This window comes from Temnothorax longispinosus, chromosome 1, assembly GCF_030848805.1.
Source record: "Temnothorax longispinosus isolate EJ_2023e chromosome 1, Tlon_JGU_v1, whole genome shotgun sequence".
Classification (NCBI taxonomy): domain Eukaryota; kingdom Metazoa; phylum Arthropoda; class Insecta; order Hymenoptera; family Formicidae; genus Temnothorax; species Temnothorax longispinosus.
The window spans coordinates 16718035-16742251 of NC_092358.1; the positions used below are offsets into that span (position 1 = coordinate 16718035).

General features: G+C 37.2%; 1 protein-coding gene across 1 annotated transcript; it reads right to left on the minus strand.

Annotated features, from left to right (window-relative positions):
• Positions 1-5301: 5301 nt before the first annotated feature.
• Positions 5302-14884, minus strand: LOC139812395 (uncharacterized). Its single transcript, XM_071777181.1, has 7 exons — positions 11344-14884; positions 10795-11010; positions 10542-10601; positions 10248-10376; positions 9933-10156; positions 6340-6544; positions 5302-5480 (listed from the first exon to the last, which is right to left on the minus strand). The coding sequence occupies exons 1-6, from the start codon at positions 11540-11542 to the stop codon at positions 6518-6520; spliced, it is 855 nt and encodes a 284-aa protein (XP_071633282.1). The 5' UTR covers positions 11543-14884; the 3' UTR covers positions 5302-5480; positions 6340-6517.
• Between the last annotated feature and the right edge of the window lie 9333 nt (positions 14885-24217).

Consider the following 24217-nt stretch of genomic DNA (forward strand, 5'->3'; position numbering starts at 1 on the left):
TGCTGTTGCTACGATTGTTGTCAGAGTTACGTGGAGGTGCGCTCTTATTTTTTGTTTTTTTTTGTCTACAACACATAAGCCTTGTGACGTGACATAGTCACGTCCCCTGTCCAGGCCAGGAGGAAATTGTAACGACTTGAGTCGCGCCGTGGGAGTTTACGGGAGGCGTTCTACGTAGGAGTTGGCCGGCGGGCGGGTCACAATTGGGCCCATATGCCGACGTTGCTTGGAGCGTCTCGCAGGGCGAGCGCATCAGCCCCGATGTTCGCCGGGATGAAGCCTGCCGAATCGCGAAGGAGGGAGATCGCCACGGAGCATTGCCTACCGGTCGACGGAGCCATGGCCTGGCCAGCCTGGCCGTCGTACACCGGCACCAGAGTCGCGGCCCGGTCAGCCGGACTCGAGAATAGGCTTTTCAAACCTGCCGCCGGCGAGCGAGGAATCTACGAGGGGCGCCGACGGAAGCGGGAGGCGCTCGGCTCGCATAGGGCTGATCGGCAAGGAGGGCTTGCAAGCACGGCGCGCGCAGGCGCGGGCCCGACGTGATCCCGTCGGGCTAGAGGATCGTCACTGTCGTGTCGGCGTGGCGAGGGACGACATCCCGAGAGGACCGGCAGCCGAGCTTGTGGAATTTGGAAGGCCACTACTCGAGCACCTCGTAACTCACGTTTGAGTACACGTAAGATCGTTCTGACGGCCGGGGCCCTCCCGAGAGCCGCGTAGAGTCGCGGGAAGCATGCTTAGAGAATCGCGTACTGTGTCGCGAAGCATTTTGTAGCATCGCGTTTGTGCAGATGAGTATTACCGAGTAAGTAATTATTAAATGGAAGACTGACGGAGGGCCCGGCCAACAGAGTAATGTGGGATCGCCCTGCCCGAAAAATCGTACGCGGCCGACAGTCACCGTGTGATTCGTTGTAGTTTTCGTCGTGTCTTAGTGTTTCGTGTAATAGCGTTTTGTGTAACCATGGTGCGTAATGTAGCGAGGTGTCCTTCGCGCCGAGGTGGACCGTATTGTCGCAGAACGGGGGAGTAATGTTCGCGCAATCACGTCCCGGGGCGTGAGGCACCTGTCTTGGATCTTTGGGGCTTTTCGTGGGAGGCCCGCGTCTAGCCATTTTGGGACCATTTGCGAGACGTTGCGGATGGTCATTTCGGGACTACCAACTGGGAACGATTCGGCAGTTGGGAAGTCGTTGCGCGTAGGTATTGTGTCTTGCGTTCGTGTAATCGCGTATTGTGTACTGCGGTCGTGTAACTGCGTCTTATAAGTTGCGTCCTTAGGCTAATTTCCGCGTTATTGTATCTCATAGTTTCCGCGTTCCGCAGAAAAATATCCGAGAGAAAAATAGTAATTCGCCGATTCATTGTTAAGAAACCTGCCGATTTATTCTGAAGTAATCTCTAAGATTGTAATTCACCGATTCAGTCTGCTACAACTTGCTGATTTATTCTGACGTAACCTTTTCTGTCAAATACATTATTTTTGTATTATTGTTATTTGCGTGTGTTAACTGCGCTACGTTCCCTCTCCTCCTCCGACCGCGATTACCCAAAGAAACTCACACCTGAGAGAATTGCGATCTTGTGGATCGTGGTGCGAGGAATCGCACCTGGCGCCCAATATTTCGAGGAATTATTTAGTCGAGCTACCATCTGGGTTTCTGAGAGTCTTGTTGTGATTGATTTTTCGTAAGATCTTTAGTGAATAAAGCGACGGCGCGCTCCTTCACGGCCGGCGAGACCGTGAGGACATCGTCGTGATCGTCACAGCCTTTAACTTACTTTTTATATTGTTTTCAAAATTTAAAATTTTTATTAAACTAAATTTTTACTGGAAATAAAGGCTATTCTACAATTGCATAAACGTGGTCGTAAGTAGTTGTAAGAGTGTTGTAAGGCGTGGTTGTAAAGCGGTACTTCCGGTTGTAGAGCGTGTTGTGGAAGATGGTTGAACTTCATCTTTCACGACTACGCCAGATGTAAACGTATGAGCCAACTAACCAGAGTGCTGTTATTCACGTGACCACGCCGCCATCATTCTTTTTATCGAAATACACGTGAAAACAACTCTCAAGATCTCAAGTTGGAAATTATTTTTTTTATTGTAGTGTTTTTTGTTTTTATCGTTTTTATCGAAGAAAGTACTGCTCCAAGTTTGGAACAAAAAACTGCACTCTGTTTGCAGGTTGCTGTAATCAAGTTTATAACGTATCTTTACTTTATTTTAGATCGATCCGTTGTACAACATCCACGACTACTACTACTCCTAATCCTACAACCCTACGTTTATGCAATTGTAGAATAGGCTTAAATCATGACTTGGGAGTAAGTCGTGGTTAGCTCGTCCTATTCTTGTCTACAAAAAATTATTAATCTATTAACGTGTCGTCTTCATGACGCGTTTTGTGACTCTGTTCATGTCAGAGATTTTTTGTCGTATAAACGTTTGGTAATCTCCTACCAACTCTTCAATCTTGTCCTTATCATAGCGACGATATGACTCCAAAAAGTACCTGAATATATCTGTAAAATATATTTACTTCTATGAAGGTTATATGGAACACCAACCGACAGTAACAAAAAGTATAATTAAATTATTTTTTGGAGGGTATATATCTTGGGGTAAACGCTAAATTTTACGAAGTGCATCAATCATGTTTAAAATTTTCCGAGAAAAATATATGCCTTTTAAGGGGATGCTGGAGCCGTCTGTTTTACCGGCATTTTTTGTCGGCACGTAGCGTCGTATTAATTTGACAGAATTAAAAATCCTTCTCCAGAATTGCAGTACATACATTAATGATTCGGGGGAACTCCGATTTTATATAGAAAACGAGAAAAAATTACGGAAGTACAGATTTCCTTATCTTACTTTTATCCCAATATGGCGTCTCGAGTTGCGGCGAGCTGTCAGCTCGTCACAAGATGTATTTCAAGAGATATACCATTGGTACAAACGCGAAAACAAGTTCCCCCGAATTGCACAACAAGAAAAACATCGATAAACCCTCCAAATCAAGATTTGGAAGCGTAATATAAAAGTATAATGTCGATGTGCATCGTGCGTAGGTGTGCGTGCAATGTAGCGTGCTATCCTTGTCTATATCTTTGTCTATACAAGGACAGATATAGTCGGTGAGCACTTCTTTATCGACGCTGATCGAGTTCGGCTACGGCTCCAGCATCCCCTTAAAACATTGGATTAACGATTTGGGGTGTGACCTACATGCAGGTTTCACATCACCCTAAGAAAAGGCTAAAAAATACGTGATCGCGTGAGTACGACACAAAAATAGCGCTATGGAAATTACACGAGAGTGGTTGTTCGGTGGTGTTTAAAAAAATGACTTTTCTACCCGTTATTTGAATACATAGTAATCCAATATTTTAAACGTCCGTGTAAATATATAAATATATAAAAAGCCCATGTAAATATATTAATTAAAAAAGTAGTTTGTTTCCGAAAATTTGGCTACTTTTTTTTTATTGCTTCTACAATAGTTTGGTGGCATCATTAATTTTTAAGACTACAAGTCAATGACTTTTTGCAGGATCGGACCGGCACGTCGCGCACACAGATCGGCGGATGACACCGAGCGCGACCGAACACTCGCGAATCGCGCGTCGCGGAAAACTTTCACGCTGCGTACGCGTGATCTCAGCGCGCAAACATTATGAGAAAGTAATAAATTTTCTGTTCGTACTTAAAGAGTTTGAAAAACTGATGTCATCTTTTTATATTACGAGTCATTAAAATTAAGAAAATCTAATATAAGATTGCTTTCTTAACTTAGGTTTTCTCATAGAAAATGCTTTGCGTGTACGAAAACATTATCCGCAATTGCGAATAGATACCATCAGCATCCGATGCGGACAGATAGAAACAGATAGGTACCGATTGAGAAGTAAAAGAAAATATGGTATATAAGATAAGATCCTATCTGTATCTATGCGATTTTTATACATGATAAAGCTACTGAGGCCTGGTTTTTGGATTGCCAATTTATAGGTCCACCAGCTAGCATTACCACAGTATAAGTAAGAACAGTAGGTTCACTCCCCTAAGAAGTTGGTAAATGAATATGGCGACTTTGGCAATCAATAACATGGCGGCTATCATCTGACAGTTTATTTGGGTTAGATACATCGGCGTTAGTTGAATTGTATTTGTATTTATTAAAAAAAAATTTTTTCAATAAAATCATAATAATTTATTTTTTACTTATGTGCGTGTGTTGTGACATTTTTGCTTTGAATATTTAATTAATATATTTCTTATATTTTTTTTCACTTTTTATATAATTATCAAGCGGTTTCTAGTAAGCGGTTCAAATAAAACACGATCAGGCAATCAACATCATGGCGAACGTTTGCCACGAAGAACAATGGATCCGACACGGAGTAAACCTACTGTTCTTACTTATACTGTGGCATTACTACGTTTTTAGTGCATGATTTCCTATTGTCAATGTTACCAGCCCAATCAGAATCTGTAAATGCTTGAAGTTTTTCATTATTTTTTATATAAGTAATTCTATAATGTGAAGTGTTCTTTAAATATTTCAATACTCTTTTTTGCGAGAATCCAGTGGGATTTTCCAGGATCTGTGCTAAAACGACTTACAAGTTATAATATATTGTTACGTCAGAGATTTAAATTGTGTTAATACTGTTTTACTTTAATCGAGCGTTTTTAAAAATAAAATTTATTGAATTGGTATTCAACACATTTTACTTTTAATCTAATTAAAAATTGTTAATACAATTAATAATTTGTTTTTGAACTAAATTATTTTTAAACTATATATTTTTTTTGTTAAAAAATAAAAGTATATGGTTTTATTGTTCTAATAAAAACTTGTTTTGGAAAAAAAAGAGAAAAAAACGATTGTTGAAACATTTTCAGAGGCTATGCAGCTTTGTTGTGGTGAAACAATATTATCCGCAGTTGAGAAAATTCTCTCCGATGCAACGGATATCGCGAAAATACATGAGTATTTTTCGCGAACAAAGCCAGCTGTGAAAAATTTTTTTATGTGATTTCCACCATTAAAAGGGATTTATATTAAGGCTGGTAATTTGCTTCGAAAGTTTCGATATTTGAAGCTTCGAAGTTGTTGAAAGTAACAACTCTAATTTGCATAAAAATTGCTGCACTTTTTAACGGATTAATGAACAAACGAAATTACATACCTTTGTCGCACGCAAAAATGGACTATTTTCAGGAATATTTTCTCATTCTGTAATATTATAAAATTATTTGTGAGACATTTATTTTTTAAATAATTTGGTGTGCACTTTTATTTTTTTTACATTATTACAGAGATTTTAAAAAATATTTAATTATTATAGTTGTGTCTGTGCTTCTGCCTCTTCCTCTTCCTCGTCCTCGTCCGCTGAGAACAAGCGAAATAAAAATTGCATGAATCTTTCTTGTTGAATTCGTCTCCGTATCCGAATACCTTGTAGTCTTCATTCTGTAATAGAAAATCAAATATTATTTATTTGATTTAACTGTTTATTATATAACACGGCTGAGGGATTGTTTGGGAACTATTATTTTCTTAACAAGAGACCTGTTTTTTAAAGAGAACTAGACACTACAGACGCGCGCGCTTCGCGCGCGCCATTTAGCTTTAACATTATGCTATTGTATAATAATCGCGACACGACGCGGGACGATTAACCTCGCGACACGACGCGAGCTGTCACATCATGACACACACGACGCACTATACACGCACGAAACTCGCCACACTCCGCGATGACAGTCCCTCACGGGATGAAGCAAGCTACGCGGCGCGGCAATCAATTGAGATAGCCAATCGGCATCGCGGAAAAGGAGGCTTCAATTTTACGATACAAACGAAATTCACTCAGGTAACACGCCTTTTTTAAAAGTGGACTAGACACTACAGACGCGCGCGCTTCGCGCGCGCCATTTAGCTTTAACATTATTAATCGCGACACGACGCGGGACGATTAACCTCGCGACACGACGCGGGACGATTAACCTCGCGACACGACGCGAGCTGTCACATCATGACACACACGACGCACTATACACGCACGAAACTCGCCACACTCCGCGATGACAGTCCCTCACGGGATGAAGCAAGCTACGGCCGGCGCGGCAATCAATCGAGATAGCCAATCGGCATCGCGGAAAAGAGGCTTCAATTTTACGATACAAACGAAATTCACTCAGGTAACACACGCCTTTTTTAAAAGTGGATAATAACAGGGGGAAAAGATAGAGAGGAGGAAAAAGAGCGAGAAAGCGAGAGAGAGAGTGAGAGAGAACGAGAGAGATATATAAATTAGGTAAAGAATTACCTGGAAAATTTTGATACTTGGGAGCTCTGACTCTGGCATTGATGCAACGGATGGCAGGTGATGCAACGGCAGCAGCAGGGGATATGACAGCTGTAGCAGATGATGTGAGCAGCAGCAGCGACTCCAGAAATGTTATTGTTGCTTCTTCTTGGAAGCGGTGTTGAAAGTATATCGTCTTTTACAATAAGCTATCGTCCAACTCATCCTGGAAAAATAAGCAAATGTACAATATTTATGTTATTATTACAATACAATAAAAGATACAAAATAAAGGTAACTTATGCAATAATACGGACCACCTTCCGATGACCTTGACTTTTTTTTTATAACGGGGGGAAAATCCACACGGATACCCTCTCCCCCGGGGTGGGGAGGGCGGTTATGTGGGACTTTAACCCACTAAAAACCCCTTCGAATGTCCCTCACGGCGTTTTTTGGGGAGGCCCCACAAGTATACCTTCTGTGAGCCTCCCCACGATGACCTTGACCTTGACATATGTTATTATGTGTATCGAAAGGTCAATTCGCCGAGTCGCCAAATTTCTGTAAATTCGGTCGCCTTTATATTTACATCGTGGTTGAATTTTAAATACGAGTTTTGACATCCATCTATGGGAGACTTTTTACAAAACTCGGTTGCTAGGAGACCTGTCAAAAAAGCCGGAGTAACTGCATGTGGCTTGATAGAATATATCGATCGTTTTAACCTGTCAACGTGCCGTATCGTACTTTTTGTGACTTCCTGGTGGTTGACGACGGCTGCCACAATTAAAATGGTACTCTTTACGACCATATTGTGGAATACCTTTGCGAACATCTCTCCATAAACGTTCTATGTTTTGGGTATGGACACCCGTATTTGGATCAACAAAATTTTGAGAATGGTTGACTACGCTATGTTGGTATATTTTTTGTCGATTTTCTCGTAGGCTTTCCAACAATCGCTGTAGATTATTGACCCAGGAGCAATGTGTTTTTGAATCAACGGCAGTAGCACTTCTGCACTACGAGATACAACTGACATAATAAATATCTTTTTTGTGCCTTGTTGTACACCACCAAAGAGTTATTATCCTGTGATTAATCGTCCATGATGGTATTTTTGACGTCCGAATTTAGCTTCATCAATTTCGACGATGACTCTATTTCCATTAATTTGATTTTGTTTGTGCATCAAACATTGATTCATGAGCTAAAATGCCACATTGTTGTATTCAAATATTATATATGTAGATTTACGAATAAAATCATTAGGACATAAATTAATTACCTCCCGGCAAAAGTTGACCCAATCAACTGCTGTGTGTAATGAAATATTGAGCTCCTTTTCCAGAAATCTTCGTCGAGGGCAATTCATCATCATGATATAGCAGATTAATCGACAACTTACAGCAATATTTATAAGGCCTTGCGCAAACTAAGTCCCGGCTAAAACGCTTATTTTGAAATTACAAATTAGTCTCTTGCGCTTGCGTCTTTGCACTTGTTTATAATAATGTTGTGTACAATGTATAATTAATGGTTGTCCACCTGTCAATTCTATAACATTATTGCAACGCGGACACTTTACTTTTGTGCGAATAATTCTTTGCGCATAAATACTTCAACAACTCGTAATTTGTTGTTAATGCGAGAAATTCGTAAAATTTCATTTTCTGATAGTTCAACAAGTTATTTGTACGAAAACCTATCGTATACTGGCTTATTTTTTAAGAGTACAGTTTAAGGCTCCTGGATAGTCACCGCAGCCATATTGAATTTCTTGCTATCGAGGCGAGAAATTACCCTATTTTATGTTGCGGTATTTTCCGAAATAAAAAGACATTTCAATAAAAAATCATTATAGATTGTTTCAGCACACTTCTAAAATTGACCGGATACTATCCTTTTCCCTCGACAATAAACAAACAGCCATAAAACGAAGCCTAAACATACGGAAAAACAAGCCGTTTTCGACTATCGAAAGGAGTGGAGAATGTTCCTTCCGCATATGTATTTCTTGCAAATCTTACCATACGGTCAATTTTACGAGTTTCACGAATACGATAAACGTTATAGCACAAGTACAGAACGAATAATAAAGAAATTTAATGCAACGCAAAATAGGTTGTCAACATATCACAAGACAGAATTCTCCATTGGAGAGAGTGAGAGTTCTTATTTCTGCCGCGACGGTACGGCGCCACCGTCAACGTAGAGTTCTCGGCTCAGGGACCAGGAGCCTTAAAATTTGTAAGAAATATTAACAACAGTAAGAAGGATATTCAAGGACAACTTACGAGTATGCTTACAATTAGTGAGGAATGTAATAGGGGTGGGGTGGACTTCGCTTTGCGTGGAAATACATTAGTCGTTTATGCCTTTCAATACTCAAAATAACTGCTATATTTTCGAAACTTTTTTTGTTAATAACTTTTTAATAAAAAACGAGCGACGGCTAAAACCTTCTGAAGGTCACTCAGGAGGGTAATCTTGACAACATATGTCAAGGTCAAGGTCATCAGAGGATGGTCCGTATTACTGCATAATTACCATCAGCGTGTGAATTCGGTTGCACTAACACCAGAGCGGTTTGAACACTTTGAACGCGTTTTAAGGGACAAACTGGTTTTGCGTGTGTGTGTTCGTGTGACTGGAATCTGAACTTTTTGCTAATTGTTAGATTTTGAGACTGCAATAATGAGAAAAATGCAAATTATCTAATATTTTTGTTAGATTAGATACTATCAATTTAATTAAAATTTATTAAATATTTTTTATTATCACATACATGCTGTTTTAAAGAATTGTCTTTATAGCATACACACACACACACACACAATTAGAATATATATAATAAATCAATTTTTATAGTTACATATGCATACAAAATTTTTTATTTGCAATTACATAATTTACCGTGAATTTTATATTTTAGGGTAGTTAGCAAATGTCAATCAATATTTTTCAAGACACCAAATTAGACATGTTTTTTGCTAAACATATTAAAATGATTTAAATTCAAAGAATTAGCTCGTATTTACAAAATATGACCAAAAAGATGAGCAAAAAAGGATATCAAATTAATAATAATTATAAATATATTTGTCACATAATAAAATCGTTAAGTACGCTTTGACTTACAAAGTATTCAGCCATAAAATAATCAATTGATAGTCAATAAATATACATAATCAATAAATATATATAATCAATAAATATACATAAAATCATGGACAAGAATACAAGAATAAATAGAATGTAAAAACAGTATATCAAAGTAAATTAATAAGTAAAATACGTTAATCAATTTATAAATATTGTATTTAATAATATTATGTTATAATATATATAATCTCTATTGATAATACTCTTTTATATATTCATATGTAAAACAATAATGTAAATTTAATACATTTAGGCTGATTTTATTATAAATGTGGGAAGTAAAATATATAAAAATTATTAAAATTAGACATTGAATGACACTATTAGGTATATTGATGACTTAATATAATTTTTTTAAATAAACTCTTTTTAATACATTATTATATTTTATGAATTTTATAAATATCATATTTTATAAATTTTAATGAAGAAAAGAATTTTCTTACCAAATTAGTTCTGTTCTGTTCAGAGCTTGTTAGCCAATTTTCTAATTGAGCCAAAGACTCATCATTTACTGGAAATAATTCTACAATATCGGGAACTTTGTTATGTGTATATAGACTTTGTGATTCATCTGCCTTATTTTTTATTAGCACATTTAGACTTTCAGAAATGTCATCAATTTTTAGGCTGAGGATATGTAATTCTTTGAAAACTTTTGTTTCAAATTCTAAAATGTAAATAATAGTTATAAGTTTATATATATTGTATACAAATGAGCATACTTAATAGTATGTTGTAACATACAAAATATGTCTTACTAGTACTATGTCCCAAAACCAGAGGAGATTTATGCTGCAGTGTTGCTTTTACTGTAGAAGTAGCACAAGAGGTAGTAGAAGCAATTGTTGAATTATCGTTATTATTACTTTGATTTTCTACGTCTCTCTCTTGAAATAATATAAGTTAGACATAATTACTTCTCATGTAATTTAAATTTTCTTTTATACATGTATAGGAAAAAAAGCATTAAAAAAGTTTTCATTAAAAGTAGACTTTCTGAATTACGTTACTCTGTACATTTTTTATATATAATATTTTCTGTTATTAATTACCTTTATTATAAACATTGCCCTGGTTAGTAAATTCAAAATTTTTGACCATATCTGCCTCTTCTATACATGTAATAAAGCAATGTATACATAATTACATATGTTATGCGATGTAAATATTACTATAGAACTTTTTTATAATGTAATATAATCTTTTTCAATTATCTTTTAATATGTTCAATAAACACGGGTCATTAATTTTTGCAAATAATGCGCATAAATGTAATATTATATGATTACCATATTCTTTACTTACTATTCCTTATTTGAGGATACATTGAATCATCTGATGAAGATTTTTCAGCCTCAGAAGACAATTCATATTCGCTTTCATGTTCAACTCTTTTATGGCCTTTCTTTCTTTTTTTCTTACTACTACGTTTCTGTTTTATATTTTCGTTGTTGGAGGAAAGATTATCTGTGTTCTTTTTTATAGCTTTAGTAGCTTTCCTTTGTGCAAAATTATAATCGTCTGTAAAAATATAAGTTATATAAATAATTTATAATACAATTTATAATACATGTATAATTTATAATACAATTAAAGTAACATTATATTAAAATAAAATAAATTTATATATTATATATTAATTATAAATTCTACTTTATTTGAAGACCTAACTGAGCAATGCAAATAAGAGTTCTTTTACATTGTAACACAGGTACAAATATATTTGTAAAATGTAAAATATGCTCAATATACTCTTGTATTGTAGACATTTTATTAATATAACTTAATATAATGTGCAAAGTATATTATAATTTATAATAACATATCTTCATACTTATAAGATATGTACTTTACCATAACAGCCTAATACAATAGCTCCATAGAGTATCCAATTTGCTTGAGGAGATCGCTTCTTTTTAATTAAATCTTTTATGACATTCTTTGCAGTATCTTCTGGTGGCCAATAACATTGTGACTTGTCTTTAACATACCACGTGTTTGGTACAGCTTCCACTGTATCTTCAGGCTCAAACTTCACAACGAGCCAAGTCATCTTCAATATTCTATAATTAAAAAATATATATATTTAAATATGCATACAAAATATTTAAAATTAACAATAATTACAAATTGGATACATTCAGGAGTATGACTGCTCATTGAGCGGCCAAGTAGCAATTGAACATAATTGGTTGGATTCAAAGGTAAGAACCAATCACATTCTACATTCTATTGCTACTTAGCCGCTCAGTGAGCGGTTGTGCTACTGGATACACCCATTTACATATGTAGCAATGGAAATGAAACGAGTTTATCTTTGTAAGGTAGCACTACCAATTTTCTTTTGATAAAATCAATATTCCATGCTTTAAGTGAATTATTCTCCTTTTTTATAAATTGAATATCAAATAAGGACGACGGGCATGGTTTTAAATAAAAGTCATCTTGCTTGCTATATACCTGTATCCTATTATACATACGGAGTTTTCACAAAAAGCGATATTCTTAATTTCAATAATAAAATTATTTTTTAATTCTACAAATCTGTCGCCTATTTTTGAAATATCTAAGCAATAATGATTTGTCTGTGCTTGCCTATATTGTGGAGATGTGCAATTATTAATTAAAGGCCCATTGAAATGTTCTATTCGTAATTTCACAGAATCATTGCTTGTAATATTAATACATTCAGGATTATTGCCTTCTTCAATCACGCGACGTATAACTTGTTGTAAAGGCTGAGCAGATTTGCGAACCTTTTTTTTTAAATATTGCATGAAATTTTCAAAAGGAAAGGCACTGAAATTATCAAGCGAACCGTATAATTTTACACAATCACTTAAATGCACCAAGTTATGTACATTATGTGATACAAAATCTGGACCGTAAATTTTAATGGATTGGCAAACAAAATGTTTCATCAAATCATGAGCATACAATACATAATTTTCTAATTTTGAGTAATATTGACTTATCATTATGGAACTTGCAAGGCTTAATGTAATAAAATTGTTATAGATTTTACGCGGCAAAACATCTTTTAAAACTATAGGACCAGTATATAGCAAAAATAATCTAAATTCTGTAGCTTTATATCTTTTGCATTCAAGTATAAAACGCGTTTTTCTAGAAAACTCACGAGGAATATATCGCTTTAATCTTATAAGATTTTCGGAAATCTTATTAATATCACGGGCTCGTAATTTGTGAGGTGGTTTACCATGAATCCAACCATATCGGCTGTGACAAATAATTCTTTTCGCAACACCTAGTAAAAGATTATGCATGTAATCTATTGGTACGTTGTCTATCATATTAAAATTTGGTATATCTAATAGCATGCTTCTATCAGTATGATGCTCTGGTTGAGCCATAGTTCTGAATGAACTATCGGTTCTCTTGCGTAAATTTTCAGTCTCAGTAAAGCACAATACATTATTTAAAAAATCACCCTCTTGATTACATTTTGTGCATGAAAAATATCCTGTATGACTTTTGATACCTAATGCAAATGATTTTGCAGGTGAATCACAAATTAACATAAAAATTCGAAAAGTATATCTACAAAAATTTATTAATATTCCGTTGGTCGATAAATGGATACATTCATTAACAAAATCCTTAAAAAACTCATTAGTAGGCTTTCCTGAACCATGATACAAAGCAATTAAAAACACATGTTTTATAAGTATTTCTATCGATTTTACTGAACACAAAATAGGCCAAAATGAACTATTAGTACTCTTACTCAATGGTAAGCCATCAATATTAATAGCTAATAAAAACTCTTCATTTGGCTGTATGTTGATTTTATAATTTATACAAAATAAATTTAAAGTTTTCTCTATGCCAAAATAATAATATGCTCCGTCAGCTAAAGGTGTTATGACTATGTTACTAGGTGTTTTTAGAAGCGTTCTCGGATCTTTTGGTACATTTTTACATCCAGGTATTTCACGTATAATGGGAAGTAGATTTCTCAATGCTGACAATTTTATATTATCCTTTACAGCCCATTTGGCTATTTTCGAGGTTAGCGATACTTCGTTTATAGGATTCTCAACGTGCCTAGTATTACTACATGATATGTTATTAATATCATAGTTCGTATTATTAAATAATTCACTGTTACATGGAATATTAATATCTACATCATCGTCGCTATCGTCGCTATCTACATCATTGTCGCATGAACTTTTTTGCAACATTGCGTTATCGTTACTTATTTTATTATTATTTGCGATATCTTGAATACTATTATCATCTATATTAATGTTATGAGAATCGAGAGATGACTCGGGCTCGTTGTAAATCATTGCTAAAGATTGATTTATTTTTTTTTTAAGCTTTCTAGAGAACTTCATTTTATGCCTTGTTTGATTAAACTTGTCCATGGCTAAAGAGGTTATGAAAAGGTTGTAAGAAGAAAAAGCAAATTATACAAAGGCCAAAAGAATAAAAAACCCGATATGGAAGTGTATGCTATGTATGTTATAATATATACTTATCTTCAAAAAATCTCAATAGAAATTTTGCCGGTAGAAGTAGGAAGTTGGCGGACACTGGCGAACCCCGAGAGACTTCTAGAAGCGCTAGAGGATCGATCTCTACTGTGAACAGTAATATTAAGTAATATTATTAATATTATTATTATTATACTTAACTTTAATATTTATTACATATATACTTACGTGATTTTACTGAGCCAGCGGTTATTAGCCGGTCACACTGTATACAACGCAAAACATGACTCGCGCACGAAAGCAGGAATTCGAATGGCGACGGTTGCCGGGTCGCAAGCTCGAGCCTGCACATCCCCACTCTCGCACTTTCTATCACGCCGCTCTCGCGTGATCTAAAAACTCATGCGCAGTCCGGGGTGCGTGGTGAGCGCTACATAATAATAGTTTTTAACCTAAGGGCCCGGACACACACTTCTGCACAACGCATAATGCGTAAGCATAAGAAAACTGATTGGTCCATACACATGTGCGTAAGGAAATAGACCAATCAGTTATTTTCTTATGCTTACGTATTATGCGTTGTGCAGAAGTGTGTGCTCCCCGCTTTAACAAGTATTTCAAACACACACAGACATGATTTTTTGCTCACACTAGGCTTCTTATTAAAAAAAAAGCCATAAAAATGTTTAAAGATGTCTTATGAAATACCTATAATATATGCTAACTTCTTATTAGATATATATTAGTAAGCAGAATGACATCTTTAAACACCGACAAACACCGGCTGTACGCGAAAGACTTTGCGAGAAAAATACGGCCGGCAATACGCGTTATGATGCGTACGCAAGGCATGCACATTCAATATTGTACGCTGTATATACATACGAAATACATTGATGAATATACATATTATGTAACATAATGTATATTCAAATCACAAATGTATATACATTCAATATTGTACGTTGTATATACATACGAAATACATTGATGAATATACATATTATGTAACATAATGTATATTCAAATCATGTATATGAAATGGATATACATTTAATATTGTGTGCTGTATGTACATACGAAATACATTAATGGATATATACATATTATTTACCATAATGTATATTCAAATCATATATATAAAATGTATATACATTTAATATTGTGCGCTGTATATACATACGAAATACATTGATGAATATACATATTATTTACCATAATGTATATTCAAATCATGTATATAAAATGAATATACATTTCATATTGTGTGCTGTATGTACATGCAAAATACATTAATGGATATACATATTATGTACCATAATGTATATTCAAATCATGTATATGAAATGGATATACATTTAATATTGTGTGCTGTATGTACATACGAAATACATTAATGGATATACATATTATGTACCATAATGTATATTCAAATCATGTATATGAAATGGATATACATATTATGTACCATAATGTATATTCAAATCATGTATATGAAATGTATATACATTGTATATACAGGATATTATTTTCACATTATGGAAAAAAAATGCATATACATAGAATGTCCGATGTTATGTGGGATAATAATTTTTTGTATATTGATTAGTTGCTGAGGAGGTCCAATTATAGTACCGAAACGTACGAATAAACTACTTTCAAGAAAAATCTGCGCACTGAGTACCGCGCTCGGCTCATATATAATTAACCCGTTTTTTCCAAAAATCTGTCTTTCTTCCTATTTGATTCTAACCATCTTTTTTTGAAGTCGGATGTAAAACGTGAAAGTCTCTTATCTAGATCAGGAAGACTGGATACTGGATAACATGTACGTTTATTGATATAATTTTTAAGATATTCAATTTTACTTTTTAATTTAATATTGTTAGACTGTTCTAATATTTCAAATAAATCTCTTCTTGAAATATTTAATTCTGTTAAGTCCGATCCTAGAGAAAGAAAAATATATAATCATGAAAACTGGTTTAATAAAACAAAATTGTAAAGAAAGTTATAATTAAATAGAGTCGGACCAAAACTAAAACCGAAACTTTCATGGAATCCTAAAAAAGTCATATGTATATACGCGCGCACATATATATTATATATTCTTTCTTTATAGATATATTTAATTATTAAAATAATAATTAAAATAATAATTAAATATCACACAATCTTATGATTACAATCCTATTATCACAACCTGTAGTTTCCGTTGGACTCTAGGTCAAGTTTCGGTCGAACTCAATACGATTGTAATAGTAGGATTGTGATAATATGTGTAATTATCACAATGTGTAATTATTTTAATAATTAAATATTTATAAAGAAAAAGTGTATAGTATATATGTGCGCGCGTACATATGGCTTTTCTAGGATTTTCATGAAAGTTTCTGTTTTGATTTCGGTTGGACTCTGGTTATAAAATATTAAATAATTTTAAAAGGCACACGAAGGCGCAATATTTTCTTTCACGATATTATAGGCAAATAAATATATTAACAAGGGGAGGGCACAACGTTCATATTCCTGATTTGGCTAAAATTTTATGTACGTGCAGTTCTTAAAAAGAAACTTTAATGGACCAAGCCGTAGAACGTACTTCTCAAGCGTCTTCGAGAAAAAGCGATTTGAATATTTGCGTGCATCACTAGTAGCTTGACAGTGCACGAGTCTCCAACCGAAAGCGTGGCGCAGCGGGCAGCGCGTTAGCTTTATAACCATGAGATCGCTGGTTCGAGTCTCACTGCTGGCTCTTTTTTTCATGTTTCTTTATATATTCAATATATTTATGCTAAACTTTCAATATTTATACTCTGATTTCCTGCGACTCGGGAGCTATGCGTTCTCTTTTTTTTTCTTCTTTCAAAGGGAGCGAGAGAGGAAGAGAGATTTTCATACTTTATACTTCTATTCTTTTTTTCAATTCTTTTCAAAGAGTGATCGGTATCGAATACTGGTTGGAAAAGGTGTAGTAGAAAGGATGAGTCAAGTACTGAAAAATAGAAAACTTTATTATTTATTGTTCACATGTGTGCACGCAATATATTTATTACACTTATTGATCGTCAGAAGGCGGTGAATTAGTACATGAGTCAGGATGATATTCATCGTAGAAACATGGGAAACAATATGTCATGAAGCATCGTGCGCATCGTACAAAAGCTGTTTTTTTACAGGCACAAGGATTTTTAAGAATGTCAATGGGGAAACGTGGTTCGCTGCAAAACTTTCTGATGAAAGAGATATTTTTATAAACGTAAATGAAGTATGTTTCCCCATTTCATGTCATACTTTTGCAGCTGCAATAAAAACAGCCGGCCACGAACAAGAATTAAATACAAGTATGTACGTGGCAAGCTACAGCAGATTTTGCAGAATAACATGAATAACATTATCAATGCTTGCAATTCTTAGAGCTTGAAGGTGAAATTTGGCGGAAAATGACTATTATTCTCTAAAAATTCAGATCTTGAGATTTTATTAACTGAATTTGTGTAAGATGGTCAAAATCAGCAAAAACAATAATTCAAGTATCTTGTTTTAAAGGCTTTGTTATAACTATAAAAGCTATTCTTGCAACTTATAAAGCACTAATAAGTAAAAATGAAACATTTGAACTAGCAACAGGATTATGCAATCAAGACTCAGTGGAACATTTATTTTCTAATAAACTTCGACAACGCGCAGGATTTAATCCTAATTCGACCGTAAGAATGGTACGACTTTTTATCAGACACATACTTTCTACGGGATATATACAAATGAGTGACAAAGGCAATGTACAATGTCCAGAAACAGAGACTCTTATTAATCAACCGAGTAAACTTACTAAGGCGATAGAAAATGTTATGAACACAAACAGTGCCACTCCAGAATATGATGTAGATGAGGACAATAATTTACTTACGGCAGATACAAAAATATAATCGAAAAATATTTTTATTACGAAGATATCGAAAATGACCAACGCAGTAGTTATATGATGACAATGCTATAGCATTTTTGCTGGATTTGTGGCACGACGAAGTGTTGAAAGAAGTAAGTATAATAAATGCTACGATATTATGATGAAAACGCCAAAATGGAATCATGAGACTCTTCTAGAACCTCTTTCACGCGTTTCCGAGGAACAACAAACTGGAGTAGGCTTGATTTCAAATTGGGAGCCTCTCACCTCCTATTCAGGACTCCATCCTTGAGAACTAGAGCGTCCTAGTAGAACCAGTAAACTCGGGCTGAAACGTTTTTTGCAATTATCTCGGAACGCGGAGGTCGTTCTCCCGCCTCCATTCTCCAGTCTTCAAGATTTTCATATCCAAAAACTATGCGAGCAACGGACTTTGCTTGCTCTTCAGCACTTTTCTTTACGACCTTGGCGCAATATCCACAGTCAGACATTTCACATTGCCGTCTAGACAATCCCTTCGGCTGAGATTATATGTCCCAGATATTTAACACTTCTTCCAAAGAGAACGCACTTTTTTGGATTTATTTTTAAATTTACTTCACGAAATCGTTGAAAAAATTTTTTTTAATTCTGTAGCATTTCCGAATAATTTTTTCTGAAAATAGCGATATTTGCTCAGGTCCTCTCAATACTCCCGCTTAATTACTTTAGCGTTATTCGCTCAAAGTATTTAAAAATCCTTTTGTCCTAACGATATTCGCTCAGGACCTTCCGTCAATTCTAAATTCTCCCGCTTAATTACCTTAGCGTTATTCGCTCAAGATAATTAAGAATCCTTTGTTCTAGCGATATTCGCTCAGGACCTCCCGTCAATTTTAAATTCTCCCGCTTAATTACCTTAGCGTTATTTGCTCAAGATAATTAAGAATTTTTTTGTTCCAGCGACATTCGTTCAGGACCTCCTGTCAATTCTCAATACTCCTGCTTAATTACTTAAGCGTTATTCGCTCAAGGTAATTAAGAATCTTCTTTGTCCTAGCAATATTTGCTCAGGACCTCCCGTCAATTCTCAATTCTCCCAGTTAATTACCTTAGCGTTATTTGCTCAACAATCCTTTGTCCCAGCGATATTCGCTCACGATCTTCTATCAATCCGCTGTTTCTCCTTAGAGTTATTCTCCCGCCTAGTTGCTTTAGCGATTATCCGCTCGGAGTAATTAAGAATTCTTTTCCTATATAGATGGTATAGAAACATAGAGCAGGCAAGAAGCGGAGAGAACGCATTCTGCAATATCAAAACCGGCAGAATCGTTCTTCCGTAATAACGGCCGTCCTCTCCGGGAGATTCATCTCCGAGGACGCCCTAGCCGAACTGCGCCGGTTTAACAGATTACATTCCGCTCCGACGACGGAAAATAAAAATCTATCCACGCCGGAATTAATCGACCTGACTGCGCCTACACCGGTCATCGACTTAACCACTGAAAATCCACCCGCGTCAGATTTCGATGAGATCACCGCGCGTTTTGATTCAATTGAAACCTTGTTAAACGCACCTACGCGACTCTTCCCGAATCCACATAAAATGTATAACAACTATTTACATAAAGTCTCCTTTGTTTTTATATATATCTATACATTCTATACATATTTCACACAAACGTCTAGCTTGTAATTTTTTTTTTATATCAGATAAACACTTTTTTATGTCTAATAATGAATAATAAATACTTATGTTAAAAAAATCTCCATTCATTCATTAAGTTAAGACCTCGCCCTCAGCTCCGTACTCCCTCAAATCGTACTCGGTCCGATCCTAGGTAATAGGGAGTAAAATCCTTGACCTAAAAAGGGGCCGACGATCGCACCGCTCACCGAAGGTGTCCTAGCGTTTTTACGTACGTTGACCCATCCTGAGCCACCGACAGGTGCGTTCGACTCATGGCACGCGCCTCTGTGCGTGTATCTGCGCGAGACAAAGTGAGTACCTGTTACCGTCCTTCCATACCCCCAGTGGGGGGTCCCCCACCCCTCTGGTTAGTCTTTTCTTCGCTTCCCAGTCTTTCTTATCCGAATCCTGGGGTTCGGACGTAACAATTTGATTGGTGGAGTTCTCTTCCGATCGTGACGTAGGTTTTCCGCCTATCGGCCCTTGGCGAGTTACCCAAAAATCGTCACTGCCTATGAGCAATTTCTAGTTAGCGGCTATTCATTGGCAAGTACGTTATTACCTTGCTCTTTGACAGTCCCTTCCAGAGGCTTAGCTTTATTAATCGCTGCGAGGCGTGGGTCTTAGGTCGAATCCGCGTTTCACGGAAAAGTGTGAGAATAACCCGCCCGTGACCCGAGAGTTCACCTAGATCTTTATGGCGTTTTTAATTTATTGCGACCTGTGCCACGAAATTTTGAGATAATTGAAATTTCGTGCTTTATTTCGTGGAATTAGATGGAATGCGACAAACAAGTCTATAATTTGCCTATTTTATTAGGCTCGAGTCTTCTGGAAGGTTTCGTCATTTACTATTTAATGAGCGATGACAGTTGGAGTGCATCCGCTTCGTCAATTGATAACGCTATTCCGTCTGTTTCGTGTGATGAAATGAGTGATTCCACGAAAGAAAGAAATCGTGGAGTCAACAGGACGTAACAGTTAGATAAGAAAGATTTCTATTATAATGGCTTTTAGTAGTATAAGAAAGCCGGTTCGAGGCCATGGTGCTCGCGCGGGGTGCGGAGCGATTCAGTCAGGAATCATACATATAGAAAATCTTTGTACCCTCATTATGAAACGGTATTAAATTTACAAGACATCAAATTCCTAATGTCGTTGAGTCAAATTAAAAAATTTGAAAATCTCAACGGCATTTCTATCAACGTATATGCCATCAAGAAAAACAAGGATCAACTTGTAATCTTACCAATACGGCTTACCGATCGAAAGATAAACAACAAACACGTAAATTTGTTGTACGTGGAAGACCCGCGAGATGCCAACGTAGGACATTTCGTCTGGATAAAAAATTTATCACGTCTCAGGTGAGCTCGCAGATTAATAAGAAAGAACACAAAAAATACTTCTGCGATTGAAGAGTATATTTTTATTCTATGATATTTTATTTTTTTTCATGAAAAATAATTAATTATTCTCTTTCGCAGATGTCTACTCTATTTTAGTTCGAGCGAAAAATTTGCAGCTCATGGCGTAGACTGCTAAAAATTAAACAACTGCGCCATCCAGTTACCAAGTGAGGATGACAAGTGGCTACAATTTCAAAACTATGGCAGGAAAGACCGAGTTCCGTTCATCGTGTACGCGGACCTCGAGTACATCCTGAAGAAGACGGAATCCAGGAACGTCCACCTATACCTATTAACATCACGAGGTATTCAGCGTCGGGTACTATGTACGGTGCTCGTACGACGACTCGTTATCCACGAATCGATTTCGTCGCGATAAAGATTGCATCGTGTGGTTTGCCGGAGAACTCGAGAAATTAGCCCATAGTGTAAAGTCTAACTTGTCTGATAATGTTTACATGATAGATTTAACGCCAGACGAGTGGGAGATATTTCACAGTGCGACACACTGCTATATATGCGAGAAACCGTTTGCGCCAGACACGACACGCGAGTACGCGATCATTACCATCTAACTGGTAGTTACCGAGGTCCTGCACATTTCAACTGTAACTTAAATTACAAATATTCACATTATATTCCAATAGTTTTTCATAATTTGTCCGGTTACGATTCACGTTTTATCATAAAGGAAATAGCTACCGCGTTCGAAGGCTCGATCAATGTACTGCCGATAACAAAAGAAAAATACATATTGTTTACAAAACACGTTATAAATACCGATAAAAAATCACACTCACAAAATTGCATAAAATTACGGTTTATCGAGTCATATAAATTTCTAAGTAGCAGCCTCGATAAATTAGCATCTTTTCTATGCAGAGATAAATTAAAAATTGTACGTTCTCAATTTTCACAATTATCGATCGAGAATTTTAATCTTTTGACGCAAAAAGATGTATTTCCATACGAATACGTGGATTGCGTGGACAAGCTGCAGGACCCATGGTTACCGTCACGCGAATTGTTTTATAGTTCCTTGATTCCTTGACCGGTGACACTGTATCCGAGAGCGATTACGAGCACGCCGCGAACGTCTGGCGACGGTTTTTCATTCAAACCTTGGGTGAATACAGCGATCTGCATCTAAAGACCGATGTCTTGATATTGGCCGATATATTTGAAAATTTCCGCGACAGTAGCATAAAAAGTTATGGATTAGATCCTGCGCATTATTATACTTTGCCAGGTTTCACGTGGGACGCTATGCTGAAACATACGCGCATAAATTTCGAACTGCTCACTGACATTTAAAACAACCTAGCTTCCAAAGCGCGGATCTAGCTCGCGGCTGGTCAGGGTTCGGAGTAGGCGCGGAGGAAGACACAAGACTCGGTTGAAATATAAAACAACTTAACAGAGTTTATTCAATTCCGCGTGAATACATTGAGGTGATCGCGGAGGCGGTGGATATGTACAAAAGATCGCGGATGCGGTTACGATAGCGGCGGTTACAGAGATCGCGGAGTAGACAGATATGTACAATAGATCGCGAACGCGGTTACGATAGCGGCGATATACAGAGATCGCGGAGTAGACAGATACGTACAATAGATCGCGGACGCGGTTACGATGGCGGTGATATACAGAAATCGCGGAGTTCGCGGACGCTGTTATAGCGACGATATACAGAGATCGCGGAGTTCGCGGATCGGCGGGCGCACGGGCTCGCTGAGATATGGTGTACGATCGCGGCGTGGTGACGCGGTATCGCAAGCTCGGACAGCGGCGGCGGTAAGCGCGCGCGGCGCTGGAGCGCGATTAGACGCGATATCGAGCGGCTAAGGCCCTTAGCGGAGATAGGGAAGTACTCTCTATCTCCTGGCGCATCGATTCGTAGGCGGAAGGCGACACCGGGTGACCAAGACCCTTGGCGAGTAAGAGAAGAACTCTCTTACCCTGGTTCACTCCGGTGTCACAGGTGTTCGGATGGAAGATCGAGTCAACCGCCTAGATACCTCACTCGGCAGAGAGAACTCTCTACCTCCTGGTTGTTCGACTGTGGGATTTCGGGATCCGTGAGCAGCGGAGAATCGGTCGGATCGGTTGCTGGTTCACGGCGGAATCTACTAGTTAGCGACAATTGCTTGGTTTATATACACCCGCGATGGTGTGTCGGCGTGGCGGGGGTATACGCGACGGCAATCGCGCGCGCCGGGATGGAGCGGCGGAGCGTTCGGGAAGTACGGCGTCCCGACGCCGCGATTGGGTTCGCTGGTTTTCGGCCGTTTTCGGCACCGCTCGGCGCTCCGAGTCGGTTGCCGCGATAAGTCCGTTTGCGGACTGATTCGATTAAAAAAGGGCACCTTGTGCCTTGTCTCGCCCGGCGGGTGTTCGGCCGGGCGGCATCCGGCTGATGCTCGCCGGGAATGATGCGTTTCGGGGCGCATTATGTTACACATTAATATGGTAATGTTTATCGAACGTGGTATTCGCGGCGGCTTCAGTCAATGTTTCGGTAGATACGCGCAAACCAATAACAAGTACACGTCGTCTTACGATTTTGATGTAAATAACTTGTACAGTTGGGCAATGTGTCAACCGCTACCTTACATGAATTTTCGATGGATCGACGACATCTCGGATTTCGACGTGAGCGCGATCGCTTCGGATTCACCCACGGGTTATATTCTCGAAGTCGATCTCGAGTACCCACAGTGTCTGCACGATGCGCACAGTGATCTACCGTTCTGTCCGATGAGCGATAAGCCACCTGGTAAGCGACAGGACAAACTTCTCGCGACTTTATACAATAAGAAGCGTTACGTCATCCATTACCGCAACTTGCAACAGTGTACGCGTCATGGTCTTCGCGTTACAAAGATACACCGCGTATTGGAATTTTCGCAATTTCCGTGGCTCCGCGATTATATAGAACTTAACACAAAATTTAGAACGCAAGCAAAAAACGATTTCGGAAAGAATTTGTATAAATTAATGAACAACGCGGTATTCGGCAAAACTATGGAGTACCCGCTCGCTTGTCTATATACATCTATACATAAATATTGTATATATGTATATACAATACAACGGGAATATATTGTTACGTACGGAAATTTTATATTTCCGACGACGCACGTTAAAAGTTTTGAACGCTTAGACGACGCACGCTAGGCTCGGAATTCCGAGGAAACGGCCGGGTTAGTGTAAATGTTTAGATTATTTTATCGGAGTCCGTTGAAGGGCTGGGGGCCAGATGGGCCCAAAACTACGT

What these genes read in the sequence shown, in the direction of transcription:
- LOC139812395 (XM_071777181.1), bottom strand. Translation starts at nt 11,542, where the DNA reads ATGACTTGGCTCGTTGTGAAGTTTGAGCCTGAAGATACAGTGGAAGCT. An exon ending in GGTTTTGGGACATAGTACTA is followed by an intron (nt 10,157 to 10,247) that starts GTAAGACATATT and finishes TTTACATTTTAG; the next exon opens with AATTTGAAACAAAAGTTTTC. An exon ending in AACAGAACAGAACTAATTTG is followed by an intron (nt 6,545 to 9,932) that starts GTAAGAAAATTC and finishes TTATTTTTCCAG; the next exon opens with GATGAGTTGGACGATAGCTT.